The 21,279-nt window shown below is 44.1% G+C and overlaps 1 protein-coding gene across 2 annotated transcripts in view; it reads right to left on the bottom strand.

The window, feature by feature from the left end:
* Positions 1–21,262, bottom strand: part of KCNQ3 (potassium voltage-gated channel subfamily Q member 3) — a 354,430-nt gene extending 333,168 nt beyond the window's left edge. For both annotated transcript variants that reach the window (XM_035276763.3, XM_035276764.3), the window contains exon 1: positions 20,473–21,262. In XM_035276763.3, the coding sequence (XP_035132654.1) occupies positions 20,473–20,858 (386 nt within the window). In that variant the 5' untranslated portion in view covers positions 20,859–21,262. The remainder of the gene's footprint in view (positions 1–20,472) is intronic.
* Between the last annotated feature and the right edge of the window lie 17 nt (positions 21,263–21,279).

Genomic DNA, 21,279 nt, shown 5'->3' with positions numbered 1-21,279 from the left:
AGTTTTTGTTATGTATATTTTACTACAATTAGAAAACACTGATATGGGCAAAAGAGGCCTATGCTTCTTCTTGGGTGCCCCAGTATTACTCCCTGTATCTCCATTTAGATTTATTCCTTTCTTCAGTTGGCATTTTTTGAGATAGGTGCCTATTCTATTTACAGCTAGAATCCCAGAGGCCTGGATTCATCACCACTGTCATTGTCATTATTGTCCATCCTAGCAGATACTTACACTCTCCTTTGTGCCCAGATCTCATCTATGAGTTCCAGCTACACTAACTCATGTAATCCTCACCAGCACCCTTAGGGGTAGATACTATTAATATTCCCATTTTATAGAGGGGGGAACTGAGATCCAGAGAAGAGAATTCACTTGCATGAGGCCACACCTCTGAGACTCAGACTCCCCATAGTCTGGCTATAAACTCTGGCTCCAAAAAGCCTCTGTCACCTGAAACACAAGCTGCATTTTCATCCACATCCTCTCTGCCCACCCCCAATCCAGCCAAAGTGGCAGGCTTCTGTAACAACACGTTCTGCAGCCTGGGGTGGGGTCTGAGTCGCCACAATATTCCTGGAACAAGCCCACTGCTTCTGCTATTTCCAAAGTCAGCATTTCCCACTGCTATTTTTTTTTTTTTCCAGATGAAAGCAACAAGGTCCCCAGCTTAATTTGCTTCATACAGTGACACTAATTAATGTTCCACACACCAGGGCTTGGGGATTGAGGGTGTGTGTGTGTGTGTGTGTGTGTGTGTTCATGCATGCACACATGTGGTTTGTGTTTAACTTATTACCCAACTTCTGAAATGATGTATGTGGGTATTTTACCTGAGCCAAACTGTTTATAGTTCAAAAAGCAGAGTTAGCTTTCTTAAAGTCATTAAAAACTACTGTGAACTGCACACTCACCCCACAAGTGTGATCCATCCCCCAGCCTCCTATATATTTGTTTTTGCTTCAACCAACTGTGTGAACGCTGGAAATCTGAAGCTAGAGGTCTCAGGCAGTCATGACCTTTAGAACGAGAAGTTTTACAGATCACAGAAGGGAGTGGTCCTCAAACAAGGGTGCCACCACCCCAATCAGACCCTTTGGGAAGACTGGGTCTGATTTATCACAATAGGGGAACTCTAACAGTGCTGTGGACAGGAGCCCACAGATGTTGAACATCCTGCAGGGTGTATGACATTCCTGCCCTATGAGGAACAGTCCCATCCATAATAGCTTCTCCACTGAGAAATCCTAAAACGTGTCCATATAGTTTTTTAGGAAATAAAGATACAGAGACCCCGAGGTTTCTTGTATAAGATAACACAGCAATTCCCCAGTTAAGAAAGGTCATCTTCATCTCTTGTTTCACCCTCTCACCACTCAGCTACCCCACCCATCCCACTTCCATATAAAGGGTCCCTGGACGCAGCCACTGGGAAATGATCACACTTTAGGGACCTGCTACATTTTCTCACCTCCAAGCCTTCGTCAGTTACTCCCTTCTGCCTTCACCCCTAACCCAGACTCTGACACCATTCCATCCTTCCACGCCTGGATCAAAGGCTGCCTCCTCCAGAAAGGCTGCCAGAGCTCTATCCCGTCTGTATTTCGACTTCCAGCCTGCGTACCAATCCGGCTTTGTACTAGAGGTGTTCATTCGCATTACCCTTACCATCCACAGTACTATGCCAGCTGCTTATTTTTGAGTTATTTTCCTTATTGTTGAATTGCGAGAGTTCTTTTATGTTTGATATAAGGCCTTTGTCTCTTCAGATATTTTGTCTATTTTTTGGTGGTTTTCCTTATTGTTGAATTTTGACAATTCTTTGTATGTTTGATACAACACCTTTATCAGATACGTGTGTGGCAAATATTTCCCCCAGTCAGTGGCTTGTCTTTTCATTATCTTAACAGTGTCTTTTACTCATTAAACTTTCACAACTACTCTTCTGCAGATGAGAAAAAATCAAGGATCAAAATGATAATTTTTTATAGCACTTTAGTCTAACAAGCGTAAACTATAAAAATCAACGAGTTTTTACAGGACCTTGTAAATATACTAAAACCACTGACTTGTACATACATACATACATTTATTTATTTATTTATTTATTTATTTATTTATTTATTTATTGAGATGGAGTCTTGCTTTGTTGCCCAGGCTGGAGTACAGTGGTGCAATCTCAGCTCACTGCAACCTCCACCTCCTGGGTTTAGGGGATTCTCATGTCTCAGCCTCCTGAGTAGCTGAGATTACAGGTGTTCATCACCATGCCCAGCTACATTTTGTATTTATAATGGAAACAGGGTTTCACCATATTGGCCTGGCTAGTCTTGAACTCTTGACCTCAAGTAATCCACCCACCTCGGCCTCCCAAAGTGCTGAAATTACAGGAGTGAGCCACCACACCCAGTTTTGAATTGTACACTTTTAAATGGTGAGTTTTTATGACATATAAATTAAATTTCAATTTTTTACAAATGACAAGAAAATCAGCAGTCACTGAGTGGCAGTGCTGGAATATGAACTTTTGACTACATCACAGCCTCTGCATTCAGAATATCTGAGGCCAATGCCAGCCCTACCCCTGAAAAACTCTGAGAAAGTCAGATACTTTTTCTGAGCCTCTGTGTCCCCATTGATAAAACAGGGGCCAGTTATACACATCTGACAGTGTTATCACAAGGATCAAATGCAACAATGGTTTTTTTGTTGTTGTTGCTCTTGTTACCCAGGCTAGAGTGCAATGGCGTGATACTGGCTCATGGCAACCTCCGCCTCCTGGGTTCAAGCAATTCTCCTGCCTCAGCCTCCCAAGTAGCTGGGACTACAGGCGTGCGCCACCATGCCCAGCTAATTTTTGTATCTTTAGTACAGACAGGGTTTCACCATGTTGACCATGATGGTCTCAATCTCTTGACCTCATGATCCACCCGCCCAGCCTCCCAAAGTGGTGGGATTACAGGCGTGAGCCACCACGCCCAGCAACAATGATTTTAAAGATTAACCTGATACCCTGGACACAGGTCAATAAGGAATAGAAGAAATGATTACCATTATTATTACTACTGTTGATATCCAAAATCTGAAGAGTATTCTCCCTCTCCCCACCTACTATTTTCCCTTTCCCTCCTTCCTCCTTTCTGTCTCTTTTTCTACACACACACATACAAACACACACACACACACACACACACACACGTATACATAAACAATATATGCCTGACTCAACACACACATACACACAAAATTTTAGCATGCAGGAAAGACAGAATCCATAACGACCTTTAACTTTTATCAGATTTTTACTCTATAAATAGCTCTATTTCGGAAGACAACAATTTGTCCCACGATATATTCATATCTATGAAAGAACCCAGATTAATTCAGTGGGATTAAAAAGACTAGTCTGAGGGGATTCAATTGACAAATTCATTTACAATATGTATTGAGCTCTTTTATGACAGAAAAATATAAACAAGTAACAAGAAATGTTTGTAATAAGAAGTGCAGTTCGAGAGCACGAGGAGAAGGAAAACCTAGAGGAAGAAAGAACCAGGCATAAAGTCTATAACGCTGTCACTCTCATTGAGCCACAAATGCCACCCACAGCCCTGGCAGCCAAAGGAAAAAAAAAGAAAAACAGAAGCATCCTGCAGAGTTCATTTTCTACAAGATGGAAACATAATTTATCAATAAAGAAATCTGATAGTTTCTCACTCAAGTGAACCTAAAACCAACCAGATCTCTGTTTCTCTTCTCTTCAAGTAAGCAGAGTGTGTGGTGGGTTTAGATGTCTAATATGATTGCATAAACTCAGTCCTGGCCCATCTGAAGGTCATGTGGTCCAGGCGAGTGTTTTTCATGACATATCTGCTTCCTTAGGTGACTTGGGCTAAGCAGCAAACCTTTCCTTCTACACTTCTTTTTTTTTTTTTCCAAAGTAAATTCCTCCCCTTTACCATAATGACACATCAGAACTCACATTTTATCATGCTCTGGGGCATAACCTTAGGATAGGAATCATGATCCCATATTGACTTCAACATCACTTTTATTCCGTGACATCTTTGAGACGGTTTCCCTCTGTCACCCAGGCCAGAGTGCAATGGTGCATTTTATGCCCACTGCAACCTTCACCTCCCAGGTTCAAGTGATCCATGCCTGTAATCCCAGCACTTTGGGAGGCCAAGGTGGGTAGACCACCTGAGGTCAGGAGTTCGAGACCAGCCTAGCCAACATGGTGAAACCCTGTCTCTACTAAAAATACAAAAATTAGCCAGATGTGGTGGCGTGTGCCTGTAATCCCAGCTACTTGGGAGGCCGAGGCAGGAGAATCACTTGACATCATTTTTATATTAGCAGAATTGGAAAAGAATGCAGATAGAATGGCCATTTATCTGATACCAACCATAAGCCCATAAGACTGCATTACAGCCACTTCATTTAATCCTTACCATGTGCACAGATGTGCTCACATTACAGATGAGCAAACAGGTCTAGGCTGGTTAAGTGATTTACTCAAGGTTACTACTTAAACAATGATACAGCCAGACTTCAAAGCCAGGACTTATATCCATGTCTGCTTGTCAGTGAAGCCACATACTCCTTGGAGGCTGGCATTCTATCCATTCACGCAAAAAGACTTTGTATCCAGTGTCATGTGTTGTATCAGGCTCTGCAATGCAGAGAATGGAGGCTTACATGTATGAAACATGCCACTAAAAAGCAAGTCTTCAATCTCTTTGCACAACTCAACGAAAGGTTCACCCAGCTCAGGTTTTATGATTCTACTTTCCTCTGTATCACTTTCAGCAACTTTCCTTCACTGTGATAAAAAATTGGACCTTGGATTCTTCATCATCAAGGCTGTACATTAGAAAATAAAGGAGGAAGTGGTCTCCATCCTACACACACGATGAAACCTACTTGATGGAAATCTTCCCTGATATGTTTAAAAAGTGTTGACAACTGTATCTGAACCCCAGTAGACTCCATATCTGCATATATGGGAGTGAGTATCACACCATTGTGCAATTATTTATTCACCTATTTGGCCATGAGTCCCTCAAGAGCAGAAACTGATTTATTCACCGGTTTCTCTATTCCTAGTCCAAGGTCTGGCATCTGCTAGGCCTGAAATCAACAGCCTCTGAGTGATCAGTACGCATGTCTTGAGTTTGATTAGGGTATGTATACAAAACCTAAAGGATTACAGTTTTTCCAAGAAATGGCTTCCCAGCCAAACAAGACATGTTGAAGTTCATTGCACAAAAAGAGGAATTAAAAAAGAAATCTCAGCATTTCCTATGGTGTTCCAGAACTGTGAAGGGGAGTGTTAATTACTTCCCCAGGAAACCAGAACTCCAGCAAAGGGTGGAAGTCACAGCACCTTGTTTACAACCAAGATCCTGCCATTTTCTCCACAAAAGATGTGTTTGTAAGAGTAATTGGAATATCTATTTTAATCTTATTTTGAAAATGCTAATGTTTCCCACATAAATTAGTAAGATTATTCATTCTTTGAAAGTATCACAAAAGCCACTCAGAATTATGTCAGTAGAATTGAAGTTGTCCATGCATATTTAGAATAACTCTCTTGGGAGTTCCAGATTGGCTTGGGCAATGTAGTGAGACCTCGTCTCTACAAAAAACTAATTTTAAAGAAATAGTGGGCAGGGTGGCACATGCCTATGGTCCCAGCTGCTTGGGAGGCTGAGGCGGGAGGAATGCTTTGAGCCCAGGAGGTCAAGGCTGTGGTGAATCATGATTGTGCTGCTGGACTCCAGCCTGGGAGACAGAGGAAGAACCTGTCTAAAAACTAAATAAATACACAAAATAAAATGAATAAATGACATAAATAAAAGGAAAGAACTCGCCTGCTTTATTTGGTGAGAATTAAAAACACGTGATCATACCATAATATTAACAAGGAGACAGCTCCTTTCCCCAAAGGCTAATGCGGGCAGTGAGCAGGTTTTGCAGTGCTTCCGAGAATGCTGTAATTCCGGCACATAGTCAGAGCTTAGGAAGCTCAGCTATCTTTAGATACCAGGCATTGAATTCACATATTTACAAATATTTTCAACTCATTTCTTTCCTGAATGACTATCCTACATGAAAAATTAATGAGGGGGGGAAAAACACTAGAGAATCATCACCATCCTTAGGCTTCAAGACTTCTGAAGAACCACTGAGAAAACAGCCACATATTGTGAGCTTGAAGTCACAACATTTTTTTTACTTACGTGCTAGTTGTCATTGGCACCCTTCCCATACCTCCTCAGGACTCACTCCCAGTCCCTGCCGAAAGTAGACCAAATATTTCACGTTTGTCTAAGAAATTTCTCTACCCCCAGGAACAACCCTTAGCCAGTCACGGCTGGGGTTCAAGGATCATTCCAGGCTGTTCTAGATTGCATTCCAGGGTCCCTAGGAAGACGAAGCCTCAATTGCTGTCCTGGGGACCTGCTTAATGATGCGTCCTTACAATCTACATCTTCTTTCCTGTTTTATTTCACTTACTTTCACAATTTTAGTTAATTCTCCAATTTTTCTTGGAATCACCTCCTAAATTATGCACCCTCAGTAGGGATGCTATTGCCTCCCAGGGGACAAAATTGGTTCCAGGAGTATAGAGTGAAAAAATCTTACTTTTTATATTTTATATACCAGACCCATATAACACACAGTTCATAAAGACATACACAGAGTATCAGTAGTATTAACATTTCCTGGGTGGGGGCAACTGGGGGAAAAAAGTCTTGAAAGACTTCTCAAAGGGGAGATAACAAAAACAAGATAGAGCAATTCTGCAGTAAATAAACCACATGCACTGAGGCGCCTGCCTCAGCGTCGGTTTCTGGTTAAATACGAACCAAGACAGAACGCCAGCACTCATCCCCATGCTCCGTGGGGCAGAGTCCCTCCGTTGCTTCATTTAACCTTGTAAATAACCTGGAAGGCAGGAAAAATTAGGTCCACATTTCAGAGGAGGAAACTGAGGCCACTAGAAGTAAAATGAGTTGTAGAGACTACAGAGGAAATCAGCAGATGACTCAAGGTGACAGCCTGGGTTTCCTGGTGGCCGGGCCCATATTCCCTGGGCTCTCAGCCACACCTTAGAACTATCTAGAGTGCTTAGCCCATGGCACAGACAAATAACACTACAAGTAAATGTAAGTGGCTATTTCTTTTTTTTTTTTTTGAGATGGAGTTTCTCTCGTTACCCAGGCTGGAATGCAATGGCGCAATCTCGGCTCACCGCTACCTCCGCCTCCTGGGTTCAGGCAATTCTCCTGCCTCAGCCTTCTGAGTAGCTGGGACTACAGGCATGCGTCACCATGCCCAGCTAATTTTTTATATTTTAGTAGAGACGGGGTTTCACCATGTTGACCAGATGGTCTCGATCTCTTGACCTCGTGATCCACCCGCCTTGGCCTCCCAAAGTGCTGGGTAAGTGGCTATTTCTAATAAAAATAAATCATGTCTCCATGAATGGAACAAACAATGGTGTTACTCCACAGGTGACTTTATAAAGCATCCGGTGGATAAAAACATTAGTCGTCATTGACCTGAAGGTTTTGAATGCCCCAGTTCAATGTTGAGCTCATGGAGTTCAGAGACTATTTTGTAGTACTCTTGGTAGAAAACCAGATGGGGGGCAGGAAAAGGACAGGAAAAGGGAAATCTTAGGTCTGGGATTTCAGCAGAGAGGCCCTCTTTGGCAAGAGTCCATATAGGGATGCCTGACCCCTCAGCCCGACCTGCGTTTACTCCTCCTTCTCTTCATTTATAAACAAACACCTCAGATAAATCAAGAAGAAAATGCGGCCCTGATTGATAACTCATCTTGTCCTTAAAAAAAATTCTGAACAAATATCCGTAGCTTTTCTGAGATAAAGTGAAAGACCCCATCAAGCAAAACTACACTTCGGACAGGATTGGACTCAGATCCTAAGGCAGCTGGGACCCCAGAGGAGACAAGACTCCCCTGATGACACACTGCTGTTGGAGGCTTGCGGTGATGCCAGTGTGGCTGAATGGATGCCAGCCTTGCATGAAGACCTGGTTTGGGTCATCCCCTTAGCAGTACAACCTTAGGTAAGTTTCAAATGGCCCTGGGCCTTCGTTTCCTCTCCTGAAAGTTCCCTTCCAGCTCCAACAGCCTCTGATTTTTGTAAGCTGCCAAGTGCCTCTCTCTGTGCCGGGACCATAAATCCTAGAAATTGCTGCTAAGTAACTGCTGATTAGTGTGATTAGATTTGCTGATTATTAAGTACTGCTGGTTTCATTTTTCAGCCTGGCATTACCGTGGGGAGAGACATCCATAGCTGATACAGGAGGCAGCTGATAGCGAGCGAGACGAAGCAAAAGCTGGGATTGAAGAGACAGGCAGAAGGAGAGAGATGAATAGTCTGATAGGGCAAAGTGATTTTCCATAAGGACACATGGCCTGGGCTAGAAAAGCAAATTCTCCTAGCCCAGGACTTTCAAGTGTTATTGAAGAAGATTTCACTCCATCTCCCCACGAAGACAACATCAAGGCAGAAAAAAACCTAAGCTGCTGTAATGAGTTTGCAAAGAACCTCAGGGGTCAAGGACAAGGAAGTTCTATCCACAGCCTGCCTGCCTTTGGGTAGGACACCACCTTAGGAGAACCAGGTTTGGTGATTTGTAAGCAGGCACCTGCTGTAGCTGTTATAGTTACTAATACACATAAATCAGGTTACCCTGACATTAAACAGATGGTGGTGTTGCCCAAGAGGTGATATTATAAAATGTGAAATGATGTAAAAGCATTAGCTGTTATTACTAATATGCTGCTTCATAGAGCTCGACCCAACTGTACACTCTTGCAAAATGCAGATGATTTTACATGACTCTTAAAAAAGAGTGCATGGAGAGGAGAAGAGTTCCCAACCCTGAGGCCTGAATGCAGTATAGAGAGAAGCCCACCTCAGAGGGAAGCCAGCCGGTGCCCGTGTATGGGATACTTCATGAGCCCACAGTGTAAGTTCTCACTCTTACTTAGTCATATACAACATACGAAAAGCAATCTTACTCCTGAGTTGTAATCCAATTCGTTCCCTAGAGAAAACATTTCAAACAACTCTTCTATCCCTTCTGTGGTAGAATGAAAAATCCCATCCAACAAGGCTACGATTTGGATGGAACTTGATGTACATCCTATGACACCTGCAAAATCAGAGGGGACCTGAAAACTGCAAACTGACTTCAATTTCCTTAACTCCAAACCTAATACTCTCTTCCTCCTTTCCAAAGGTGATCACCTTGGGAAGCTGACATCCCTATAGACACAGGTGCTGAGGTATACAGTTAATAGGTGCCCAATAAAAACAAGCAGTGATGATCAGGTGATGCAACATAGAAATGTGGCAAAATGTGCATGGGCAGATGCTTGAATCCAATATAGACAAAGTCCGAATTGTGGGACCCACCCGATCCTTCTACAGCTTTAGGAAAACACTACCGTGGTATGCTGACACTTGCACTCTCTCACATATCATCTCACGGGATTCTTATACCAATGCTATGCAGCAGGTATTACAACGACCATTTTGCAGACTGCGTGGAAAGTGAAGTGTCCAAATCACACAGTCAATGCTGATCTCCTGAAAGCTCACCCAATGTACTTCTGACAAACCCAGAGCTGTTCTGGGCTACCCAAAACCAGAACCACAGAGCATGGTATCTAAAAAGGGTTTTTATTCAGTCCACATTTGAAGACCTTTTCCTTGCTTCCCTTGATATTGCCCCACTTGTCAAAAGATGACATAAATCTTGTTTGCATTCTGTCAAGACCTCCAGACCCAGACCAAAAAGAAAAAAGGAGCAGGGACCCTGACCAGTGGGAAAATACCATAGGATCACACTTGATTTATGAAACTTTTAAACATTTATGGAATTTTTAAAAATGAATACAAACCTGAAAGTAGGAGCTTTGAAATAATATAAGAATAATTTAGCATTGAATTGAAGGAAATTTGCATTCCATTCTCCAAGCAGGAGACGGAGACCAGGCATCACTTGGACAAACAGTGATACCTTCATCTCATCCCTGGATGCTTAAACCTCCCTTGAAGAAGTCTCCATTGATACAACACAGGAGGGTTAGGAATGTTTCCTTTTCCTGCTCTCCTGAGGTTCCTCATTTGCATTCTATTATTGCATTTGCTAGACTATTTAAATTTAGTCATTCCCAGTCTCTCTCTCCATAGAGAAAGAACTATGGCTCATCTCCCTCACCAGCCTGGCACAAGGTTTGGCAACAGTGTCGATACACAGAATCCATGAATCCGAGAAAGCCCATTTTGCTCAGTCAACAGTTCTTAGGCTGGCTTCCTGCTGGAATTGCCTCAGCGCAATGCCTGTCATCAGGACTCACGTGTCTGCTTTGTGTGTTTGTATGTGTTGAGTCTTCTTTTTAGACTATTTATAACTTTTTTATTTCTAAAAATTTTGTTTAAAGTTAAGGGAATAATATAACATACACATATATTCTCTTTACCTGGATTCACCAATTATTAGTTATGTTTGCCATATTTTCTTTTTCTCGTTCTCATTCCGGGTGTGTGAATTGTGTATGTGCATCCACACACGCAATCCTATTGTCTGTATGTGTGCTGAACCATTTGAAAGTAAGTTGGAAACATCATGACTTGTCACCACTAACTACTGCACCATGCATCTCTTTCAAGAACGCAACAGCCACTTACATAACCACAATGAAATTATCAAACTCAAGAAATTAAATTGTGATACAATGATGTTATCTAATCTTGAGGCCATGTTCAACTTTTCTTAGTTATCCTTGTATAATATCCTCTGTTATTTCTTTTGTTCAATTCAGGAACCAATCAAGAATCAACAGTGCATTTGGTTGCTATGTATCTTTAGCCTCCTTAAACTGAGACAGTTCCCCTCTTCTTCTTTTGTTTGTTTGTTTGGCCATGGCATGAAGCCTTTGGAAGAGACCATGCCAGATACCTAGCAGGATGCCTCCCAAAAATTTGAATTTGTCTGTTATTTCTTTGTGATTAGATTCAGATCATTTTAAGCATCATTGCAGGCAAGTTGTACATTTTCACTGAATTACATCAGGAGGATGGGTTTGTTTGTCTCATTATGCACAAGTTTGATAACTTTTGTTCAGGTGGAGTCTGCCGGATTTCTCTCTTACGGTATCTTTTTGCTGAGGTGATTCATGTGCATGCCAAGGTTTGAAAGGCCTGGCTACGCAAAGTGTGGTCAGTAGAGTAGCAGCATTGGTTTTTCCCTGGGAATTTGTCAGAAATACATCTAGCTATCAAGGACCCAGAATGAAAGAGTTCTGGTCTCCCTTTGTTAATCCTCCACTGAGTACACCATGCCATGGCGAAAGAAGCACCACCCAGGAGTCAGGACTCATGTGTGACCCCAGCTGTGCCACTTCAGTAGCTTTAAGAGCCTGGGCGGATCACCTAACTTCTCAATACCTCTTATTCATTTGTAAGAGAGAGCCACTGCTCAACCTCCCCCTGTCAATACAAATGGCCACCTGAGATGATTGCCAAGGGAAGTGTGCATGGATTTCATGAGGGTTGCAAGAAGGAATCAAATTAGAGATGATCAAGAGGAGAAGCAAAAGAGAGAAACTATTACTAAATGCCTATAATGACATGTCTAGGTGTTTCATATCCATCATTTCAATTAAATTTCCCAACAATGCAGAATAAAGAAATGACCTCTATGCCTTACCATATACAAAATAAACTCAAGATGGATTAAAGACTTAAAAGTAAGATCTAAAACCATAAAGATCCTTGAAGAGAATAGAGCAAACACCTTACCACCCTGGTCTAGACAAAGATTTTATACTCAAGACCTCAAAAGCAGAGGCAACAAAACAAAAAAATGGGCAAATGGGCCTATTTTAAACTAAAAAGTTTCTATGTAGCAAATGAAACAATCAAGAGAATGAAGAGATAACCCATTAAATGGGAAACAAAATCACAAACTATTCATTAACAAGGGACTGATACCTAGAATAAACAGGAAACTCAGCAGTTAAGAAAAAACAATCCCATTACAAAGTAGGCAAAAGATATTAATAGATATTTCTTTTTTTTTTTTTTTTTTTGAGACGGAGTTTCGCTCTTGTTACCCAGGCTGGAGTGCAATGGCATGATCTCGGCTCATCGCAACCTCCGCCTCCTGGGTTCAGGCAATTCTCCTGCCTCAGCCTCCTGAGTAGCTGGGATTACAGGCACGCGCCTCCACGCCCAGTTAATTTTTTGTATTTTTAGTAGAGACAGGGTTTTTCACCATGTTGACCAGGATGGTCTTGATCTCTTGACCTCGTGAAAATTTCTTAAAAGAAGACATATACACAGCCAACAGATATATGAAAAGATGTTCAATATCACTAATTATCAGGAAAATGCAAATCAAAATGACAATGATATATCTTACCCCAGTTAGAATGGTTATTGTTAAAAAGACAAAAAATAACAGATGCTGATGGGGATTCTAAGAAAAGGAAGTCTTGCTTACTTTTGGTGGGAAAATTATGGCTATAGATTAGTACTGCCATTATGGAAAGCAATAGGAGATTTCTCAAAAAAACTGAAAATAAAACTATCATACCATCTAGCAATTCCACTACTGGGTATTTGTCCAAAGGAAAAGAAATTAATGTATTGAAGAAATATCTGCCCTCTCATGTACATTGCAGCAGTATTCCCAATAACGAAGTAAGGAATCAACCTAAGTATCAATCAATGGATGGATGGATAAAGAAAATGTGTATGTACACAATGGAATACTAGTCAGCCATGAGAAAATGAAATCATGTCATTTGCAGCAACTTGCATGGAACTGGAAGTCATTATGTTAAATGAAATAACCCAGCCACATAAAGACAAATGTCATGTGTTTATACCGATATGTGAGAGCTAAAAAAGTTGATCTCATGGAGGTAGAGAATAAAACGATAGATACCAGAGGCTGGGAAGGATGAGTGTGCAGGAGTAAGGGAACAAAGAGAAGTTAGTTAATGGGCACAAACATACAGTCAGAGGCAGTAAGTTCTAATGTTTAATATCAAAGAAGGGTGACTACAGTTAACAACAATGCACTGTATAATTTAGAACAGCTAAAAGAGAAGATTGAAATGTTCCTGACACAATGATAAATACTCCAAATGACAGATGCCCCAAAACACCTTGACTTGATGATGACACAGTCTACGCATGCAATGAAATAGCACATGTACACTCATAAATATGGACAGATAGTATCCATCAATTTAAAACAGTCACAACAGCATGGGAGGTAGGCATCATCATCTTCATATTAGAAACAAAGAAATGGAAATTCAGAAAGGTCAAGCAAATTACTCCAGGTTACACAGAAGAAACAGTAGAGTTAAATTCAACCAAACTTTGACCCCAAAGAGCATGCTCTTACTGCTGAATAAAGAGTGACAACTTCTCAAAATCCCTGCTTCTCAAAATAAGAAGAAAATTGGCAATACTGAGGAAGGAAATGCAAAGACAGATTCGTGGGATGAAAAAAGGTGAGGATTGATTGAAATTGGTTAAGAAAGACAACATCAAGTGGTAGATGAGAGAGAATAAAATACATGGGAGTTGAAAAGGAGAACGAGTGAAATAAACTCAGAGAAATGGAAGCGCCAAGATCATTGAAATCAGCTTTGAGTCTAGAGAAAAACTAATGTTACTTCAGTAATGAATTACAGTCTATAGGCATGGCTAAGATTCATTCTGCTCTGGCTGGGAGGCTGATTAGATGACCAAATTCTGAGATTTCTGCTAATATTAACAAGCTTGTCATTAATGTATATGTTCCATTAGGCAGAGATTTTTTTGTTTGTTTATTGCTATGTTTCTAATATCTAGAAGAGTGCCTGGCACAGAGAAAGCATTAAAAAATATTAGTTGATCAACATTAACAACACAAACATCTAATACTGAGTGTTTCTTTCATGTAAAGTGCTCTTAGCTTCACAAGAGCCTATAACTTACTGATAACATTTTTCAGATGAAGAAACTGAAGCCCAAAGATACACCAATCTGCCCAAGACCATACCAGCTATAAGAAGCAAAACAAGTTTGGAAGCCCAAATTTCTCCTTCCCCCAAATTGGGGAGACTGTGCATTACTGACAGTGTTAAGTGGGCATTCAGTGTCTCTCCTCCACCGTGAAGACAATAGATCTTCTTGTCAACATGCTAAGTCCACTGGGAAGGCCCTTTATGTTCCAGAGCAGCTGCTGGCTCCATGTGTTTCACTACCCAGACTTGCCTGCCAGATGTCCCTGGAGCCAACATACCCCAGAATGCAATCAGTGGGTATTTTTTTGTGATCATTTTCCCTTGGTTTGTCAACAGGAGAGTGATTGATCGCAGCTGGCTGTAGCAAGATGGTCAGGGCAGCAGGATGCCTATGCAGTGCCAAATGAGACGAATGCCAAGATGAAGCCAGCATCTTTTCACTAACAGGCTAGGAAGGGGGAGTCCCTGGACAGCCTCAGGACAGTCACAGTATCAGGTGTGTATGACTTTTAAGGAGATCTCAATTCAGAATTAACTAATGAATGCTGAATGTCTGCTGTTGGGCTAACTGCATTCATATACACTATTCTTTGAGCCTAAAACCTGCCCTGTGATAGAGTGGTGTAATCATCCCCAACTTACAGGTCACCCGCAACCTGACTCCTGCAAAGTCAGAGACATAAGGCAGTCCAGATGTGAACTCCAAGTCCAGCATGTTTTTCACAAAATCAGAACCTCTTTCAGTCATAAGGATAAAAAAAACAGAGAAGTGATCAGCCTCACTCAAGTTAAAGCATGGTCTCCAATCTTCTTTTCTCTCCCCATAGTCCATTTTTGGGCTTCTAAGAACTGCTCTTATAATGAAAGTCTTATAATGCTGACTTTGACCACTTACTACTACTGTGATGATAATAAAGCTATTGCAGCAAAGTCCTGATTAACCAGAATCCTTGGAGAACGCTTTCATGAATCCATTCAGCAAATGCTTACTTAGTACCTACCAGGCACTCAGCCTGCCGAGGAGTGGTAAAGCTACAGGAGAACACACAGCTCCCACTCTCAAGTAGCTCTCAGTTCAACAGGACAGAGAAGCAGAGATCAATAAAATGCAAGGTACAAAATGTTGTGTCTGGGGAAGCTGGGCCAAGATGAAGGCAAGTCACCAGGTGAAAGCAGGGGATGGACATTTGGTATGGTTTGTCTCTGTGTCCCCACCCAAAACTCATCTGAAATTGTAATCCCCACATGTTTCAGGAGTGGCCTGGTGGGAGGTGACTGAATTATGGGCGTGGACTTCTCCCCTTAATCTTCTGGTGATAGAATTCTCAAAAGATCCACTTGTTTGATAAGTGTGTGACTCTTCCCCTTCCTCTAACTCTCTCTTCTGCCACCATGTAAGACATGCCTGCTTTCCCTTCTGCCATGATTGTAAGTTTCCTGAGGCTTCCATAGTCATGCAGAACTGTGAGTCAATTAAACCTTTTCTTTATAAATTACCCAGTCTCAGGTATTTCTTTATAGCAGTGTGAAAATGGACTAATACAGGAAATTGGTACCTGGAGTTTGAGGCACTACTATAAAGATACTTAAAAATATGGAAGAGACTCTGGAACTGGGTAACAGGCAGAGGTTGAAACAGTCTGGAGGGCTCAGAAGAAGACTGGGAGATATGCGAAGGTTTGGAACTTCTCAGTGACTTACTGAATGGTTTTGATCAAAATGTTGATAGTGATATGAACAACTAAGTCCAGGATGAGGTGGTCTCAGATGGAAATGAGGGACTTATTGGGAACTGGGATAAAGGTCACTCAAGCTATCCTTTAGGAAACAGACTGGTAGCATTTTGCCCCTGCCCTAGAGATCTGTGGAAATTTGAAGTTCAGAGAACGATTTAGGGTATCTGGTGGAAGAAATTTCTAAGCAGCAAAGCATTCAAGAGTCAACCTGACTTATTCTGAAAACAAGCAGTTATATGTGTTCACAAAAGTATGGTTTGAAATATATCATATTGGAACTCATATTTAAAAGGAAAAGTGGAGCATAAAGATTTGGAAAATTTGCAGCCTGATCATGTGGTAGAAAAGAAAAACAATGCATATTCTAGGGAGGAATTCAAGCCAGTTGCAGAAATATGCATAAGTAATGATGAGCTGAATGTTAATAGCCAAGAAAATAGGGAAAATGTCTCCTGGGCATGTCAGAGAATTTTGTGGCAGCCCTTCCCTTCACAAGCCCAGGGGCAAAGGAGGGAAAAATGGTTTCTTGGGCTCAGCTGAGGGCCCCACTGCTCTGTGCAGCTGTGCGACTCGGTGCCCTGTGTCCCAGTTGCTCCAGCTCCAGCCATGGCTAAAACGGAACAATGTACAGTTTGGCCCGTTACTTCAAAGTGTGCAACCCTGAGTCTTGGTGGCTTCTGTATGGTGTTGGGCCTGTGGGTACACAGGAGACAAGAGTTGAGCTTTGGGAGCCTTCACCTAGATTGCAGAGGACATATGGAAACATCTGGATGTCCACACAGAAGTCTGCTGCAGGAGTGGAGCCCCCAGAGAGAACTTCTATGAGGCCAGTACAAGGGGAAATGTAAGGTTAGAGCCCACACACAGAGTCCCCACTGGGACACTGCCTAGTGGAGCTGTGAAAAGAAGACTACTGTCCTCCAGACCCCAGAATGATAGATCCATGGACAGCCTGCACCGTGTGCCTAGAAAAGCCACAGGCACTCAATGCCAGCCCATGGTAACAGCCACAGGAGTTGAACCCTGTAGAGCCACAAGGGTGGAGCTGCCCAAGGCATGGAAGTCCACCCCTTGCATCAGGGTGCCCTGGATGTGAGGCATGGAATCAAAGGAGATTATTTTGGAGCTTTTTAAATGAATGCCCTGTTGGGTTGCAGACTTGCATGGGGATTATGACTCCTTTGTTTTGGCCAATTTCTCCCATTTGGCATGGGAACATTCACCCAATGCCTACACTCCCATTGGATCTTAGAAGTAACTAATTTGTTTTTTATCTTACAGGTTCATTGGCAGAAGCAATTTGCTTGTTTCAGATGAGACTTTGGACTTGGACTTTTTTTTGAGTTAATGCTGGAATGAGTTAAGACCTTGGGGCACTGCTGGGAAAGCATGATTGGTTTTGAAATATGAGATTTGAGACATGAGATATGGACATGAGATTTGGGAGGAAGCAGGGGCAGAATGACACAGTTTGGCTGTATGTCCCCACCCAAATCTCATCTCAAATTGTAATCCCCACATGTTGTGGGAGTGGTCTGGTGGGAGGTGACAGAATCATGTGGGTGGACTCTCCCCTTGCTCTTCTTGTGATAGAATTATCAGGAGATCTGGATGTTTTGTAAGTGCGTGGCTCTTCCTCTTTGTTCTCTTTCTCCTGCGACCATGTAAGACATGCCTTGCTTCCTCCTCCCCTTCCGCCATGATGGTAAGTTTCCTGAGAACCCTCAGCCATGTGGAACTGTGAGTCAATTAAACTTCTTTCCTTTATATATTACCCAGTCTCAGGTGTTTCTTTATAGCACTGTGAAAACATACTAATACAGCATTTGAGGCAAAAGAAGCCAGGTAAAGGTTTGATTGATTTCCACATTTCCTATATTCTACCTTTAGGAAGGAGAAAAAAAAATCTCATCTCATGGGCCTGGTTCATTAAAAAGAAAGAAAAAAAAAAAGCTGCACTAGATTGTAGGCCCAATTTGCTGGGCCCATTGTTTCATTAGCCACAGTCCAGAACAAGAAAATGGATGCTTGAAAGTATAAATTTCAATGCAAAATCCTGAATCATCAAGGAAAGGTTCAATTATGTTCACTTGACTGTACTGTTTCCTAAGCTGGAGGAAGAATGTACTGTGCATCTACTAAGTATGCTTCACTGTTAGGAGCTCAATGTCAATTCAACACAGGTTTTGCTGTGTAACTCCCAATTTAGCAGAATCTGCAATCCCACCACCACCCCAGTTCATCCTCCATTTTCCTAAAACTGTGGCTCCCTGCATTCTGACCAGCCCCCAACTTAAATCCAAACTCCCATTTCTAGCCATTTGCCAACTGAGAGCTAGCACGGGGAGGCCAAGACATTACTCAGAACCCTGCATTAACAGTGGGGAAAGAGGCACCCAGTGATGCTCAGCAAAGTACCCAGGGTCCTACAATTGCTGGCAGAGGATCAAAACTGGGATCTGGGCTTGGAAACAGAGTGAACGCATTGCATTCAAATGTGAACTCCAGAAACCTTAGCTGTGTGATCGTGGACAAGTGATTTTCTCTCTTGAAGTTTTCATATCTTTATCTAACAGATAATAATTTCCATCTAATAGTACTGTGTGAGAATTAAATAAAATTAGTATATTTGCATATATATGCATTTGCATATATAGTTTCTAGCTAGGTAACTGTCTTCCCTCTCACAAAGTCTCAAATCTTCCAGGATCTTTTTTGGGACAAAAGGTTCCAGGTTTTGGCATTATCAAATCTGCTTCCAGGTGATGGAATAATTCTAGAGAAAAATAAAATTGAGGCTCAGTCAGTAACAGGCTTTACCTATTCCCTTCCCCAGACTGGGCAAGGCAGAACTGGAGGTGCTGGCTGGGAAAGGTGGGAAGAGAAGAAAGTGGGAGCCCACATGCTTCCATAGGACCCCAGGATTTTTCGTCAATACGTACTGAACACCATGTACATGTGAAAGGACATGTGAATCCCTGTATGACTGTGCGCACTCAACGAACTTATGCCTTTTTAACTATCACATATTCCAGTATTCACTTCACTTCAACTAAACATATTGCTAGAGACAGAGATGAATGTATTTTTAATCCTTTTTTGCCACCTAAGAAGAACAAATGAAAGAGCAACAATTGTTAAGCCCTCTCTCCAGACAGACCCCTACCAACACCTGCAAATACAAACACACACGCACGCACACATACACGCACGCACACACAGATACAGACACCAAAATCCACGTTCCTGGGAAAATGCCCCACTCCCACCCCACCCCTCCTACTGATTCCTTAGTTTCCGGGAAGGCACCCTCTCCAGGCTTGGTAACTTCCTTGAAACCTGTTGCTAAGTCTGAGGTCCTGTGTGGACGCCCCCACCTGGTGGCCGAATCTGGAAAAACGTTTCCAACCAAGGAAGACTGGAAGGTAGTGTAACTAACTCCAAGGTTCCTGAGTCCTTCCGACTACATCAGTCATGGGTGAATTGGAGGAGAACAGAGAGGAAAATCCACTACTAAACGCTTGAGGGATGGAAAGGAGGGGGGTGTTGCCAAGGTCATAGGCAATTCCCTGCCAAAACCCTAGTACAGTACGGCTTCCTAGAAGCAGCCATCAGGATGACTAAAACAGAACCAGGAGGCAGAGCTTGGTAGCTGGACGTGCCCTGCCAGCTCCGAGGTGGGCGCTGACAGCCTAGATTTCCTGAGTGTGGAGCACCCCCACCATTCTCTCCCCACCCAAATACGGGTGGATTTTCCATCCCCAGTGGCAGGTGCAGAGGGAGTCCCCTCTTCCTTCTGGCCATGCATTTGCATCCGGACTAGCAAGGAGAGTCTAGGAGAACAGTGCCTGGGAGCAAACCTCCAGGCCAAGCCCCACACATTCCCGGTGCCCTCGTCCAGCCAAAGCAGGAGAAGGGGCGGCGACTGAGGCTGAGGGAATATCGAACCCCAAACCAAGGAGATGTTTCATCCAAAAGAGTCCCTGGCCCCCTCATCTCCTGGCTCTGTGAAGCCCCAGCCCCTCAATCTAGGCTTAGACCCACACATTCCCATTCACTTCCCTAAAAGGAATCCTAAGACACGCATTTCGGCCAGTTACAGCTCTCAATCAGAGCAGCACCAGGTTCTTCTCTATACCAGTATCCAGCGCTAGGAAGGGTGGCACAAGCAAGCAACACACACACACACTCTCCCCCCACCATGAGCGGTGCGCACCCCCCCATCCCCAACTAAACTCAGTGGCGATCCCAACAGAAGGGATCCACCCGAAACAGAAACATTGCTCATGGGAGGACCTGCTTTATCCTCTTCAACCCTCACATTAATTGGAAAAACCCACATAATTCTTTTAAGCTTCCAAAGCAACACCCGGAGGAGATGTCATAAATGCGCACCCGCGCGCGCACACATCCGCCCAAATCAGCAGGGGAACCACGCTTCGTTTTTTAAGCCCCGGTGTGGAACACCCGGAGAGCGGCTCTCTCTCACACACACACACACACACACACACACCAGGGGAGCGCTCGCTGACGGGCTGCTCCCCCATTCCGCGGGAAGGCATCTGTGGGTCTTAAAGCCCCAGAGACTTCTCAGCTCTCACCCCGACCCCAAACCCCCACACGCGCCGCCGCCGAGGGCGCCCCGAGCGGCCGGGTACTCACACCAACGCGTGGTAGAGCAGCGCCCAGCCCCGCGGTCTCTCCAGGGCGTCGTAGATCAAAGTTTGGATGCGCCGGTACTTGGCGTTGTTCCTCTTGACGGGGCGGCTCAGCGGGGTCTTGGCCAGGAGCCCGATGCCCTGCGGGGTCCTCCGCTGCCCCTCTTCGCGGCCGCCGCCCTCCAGTAGCAGGGTCCCGTCTTTGTCAGCTCCGGCCCCGAGCGCCAAGGTGACTTGCTCCACGTCGCCGGGCGCCAGCCCCACTTTCCGCTCCTCGTCGCCGGCCGCCGCCGCGTCCCCTCCGGCTGGGTTAGCGGCCCCGCCGCCTCCGCCGCCCCCGTCGCCGCCGCCGCCAGCCGCCCCCGCCGCCCGGCGCGCCTTGAGCCCCATCTGCCTCGCCCCCGCCGGCCGCTTCGCCCTCTCCGCTGCTGCTCTGGGAAGAAGGGGCGCTTGGGGTGCGTGAACGAGGCGGCGGCGGCGGCTGCAAGCCCGGGAACTCCAATGCCATGATCCGCGCGCGCCCCTCCCCACCCACCCCCCCCGAAAGCAGGCAAAGGCGGGCCCCCTAGGGGGCAGGGGAGGCCGGGCAGGGGGTCAGTGGATCACATCCCGCGCGGGTCAGCCGCGGGACCCCAAGGGTCGCGGGCCGGGGGCTGCGGGAAGGCTGGGAGGGCGCGGGAGGCTGGCTCGGAAGCGCTAGGGCGCGCGGCGGCGGGAGCCTGGCACCGGCGCTCCGGGGCGGCGGCGGCGGCGGCGGCACCCAGGCCGGCGAGCCCGAGACAGCATCGCAGTTTATTTACAAGCCCGGTGC

Source organism: Callithrix jacchus, chromosome 16 (assembly GCF_049354715.1).
Source record: "Callithrix jacchus isolate 240 chromosome 16, calJac240_pri, whole genome shotgun sequence".
In the NCBI taxonomy this organism is placed as follows: Eukaryota; Metazoa; Chordata; class Mammalia; order Primates; family Cebidae; genus Callithrix; species Callithrix jacchus.
This window is presented reverse-complemented; position numbering and strand designations above follow the sequence as displayed.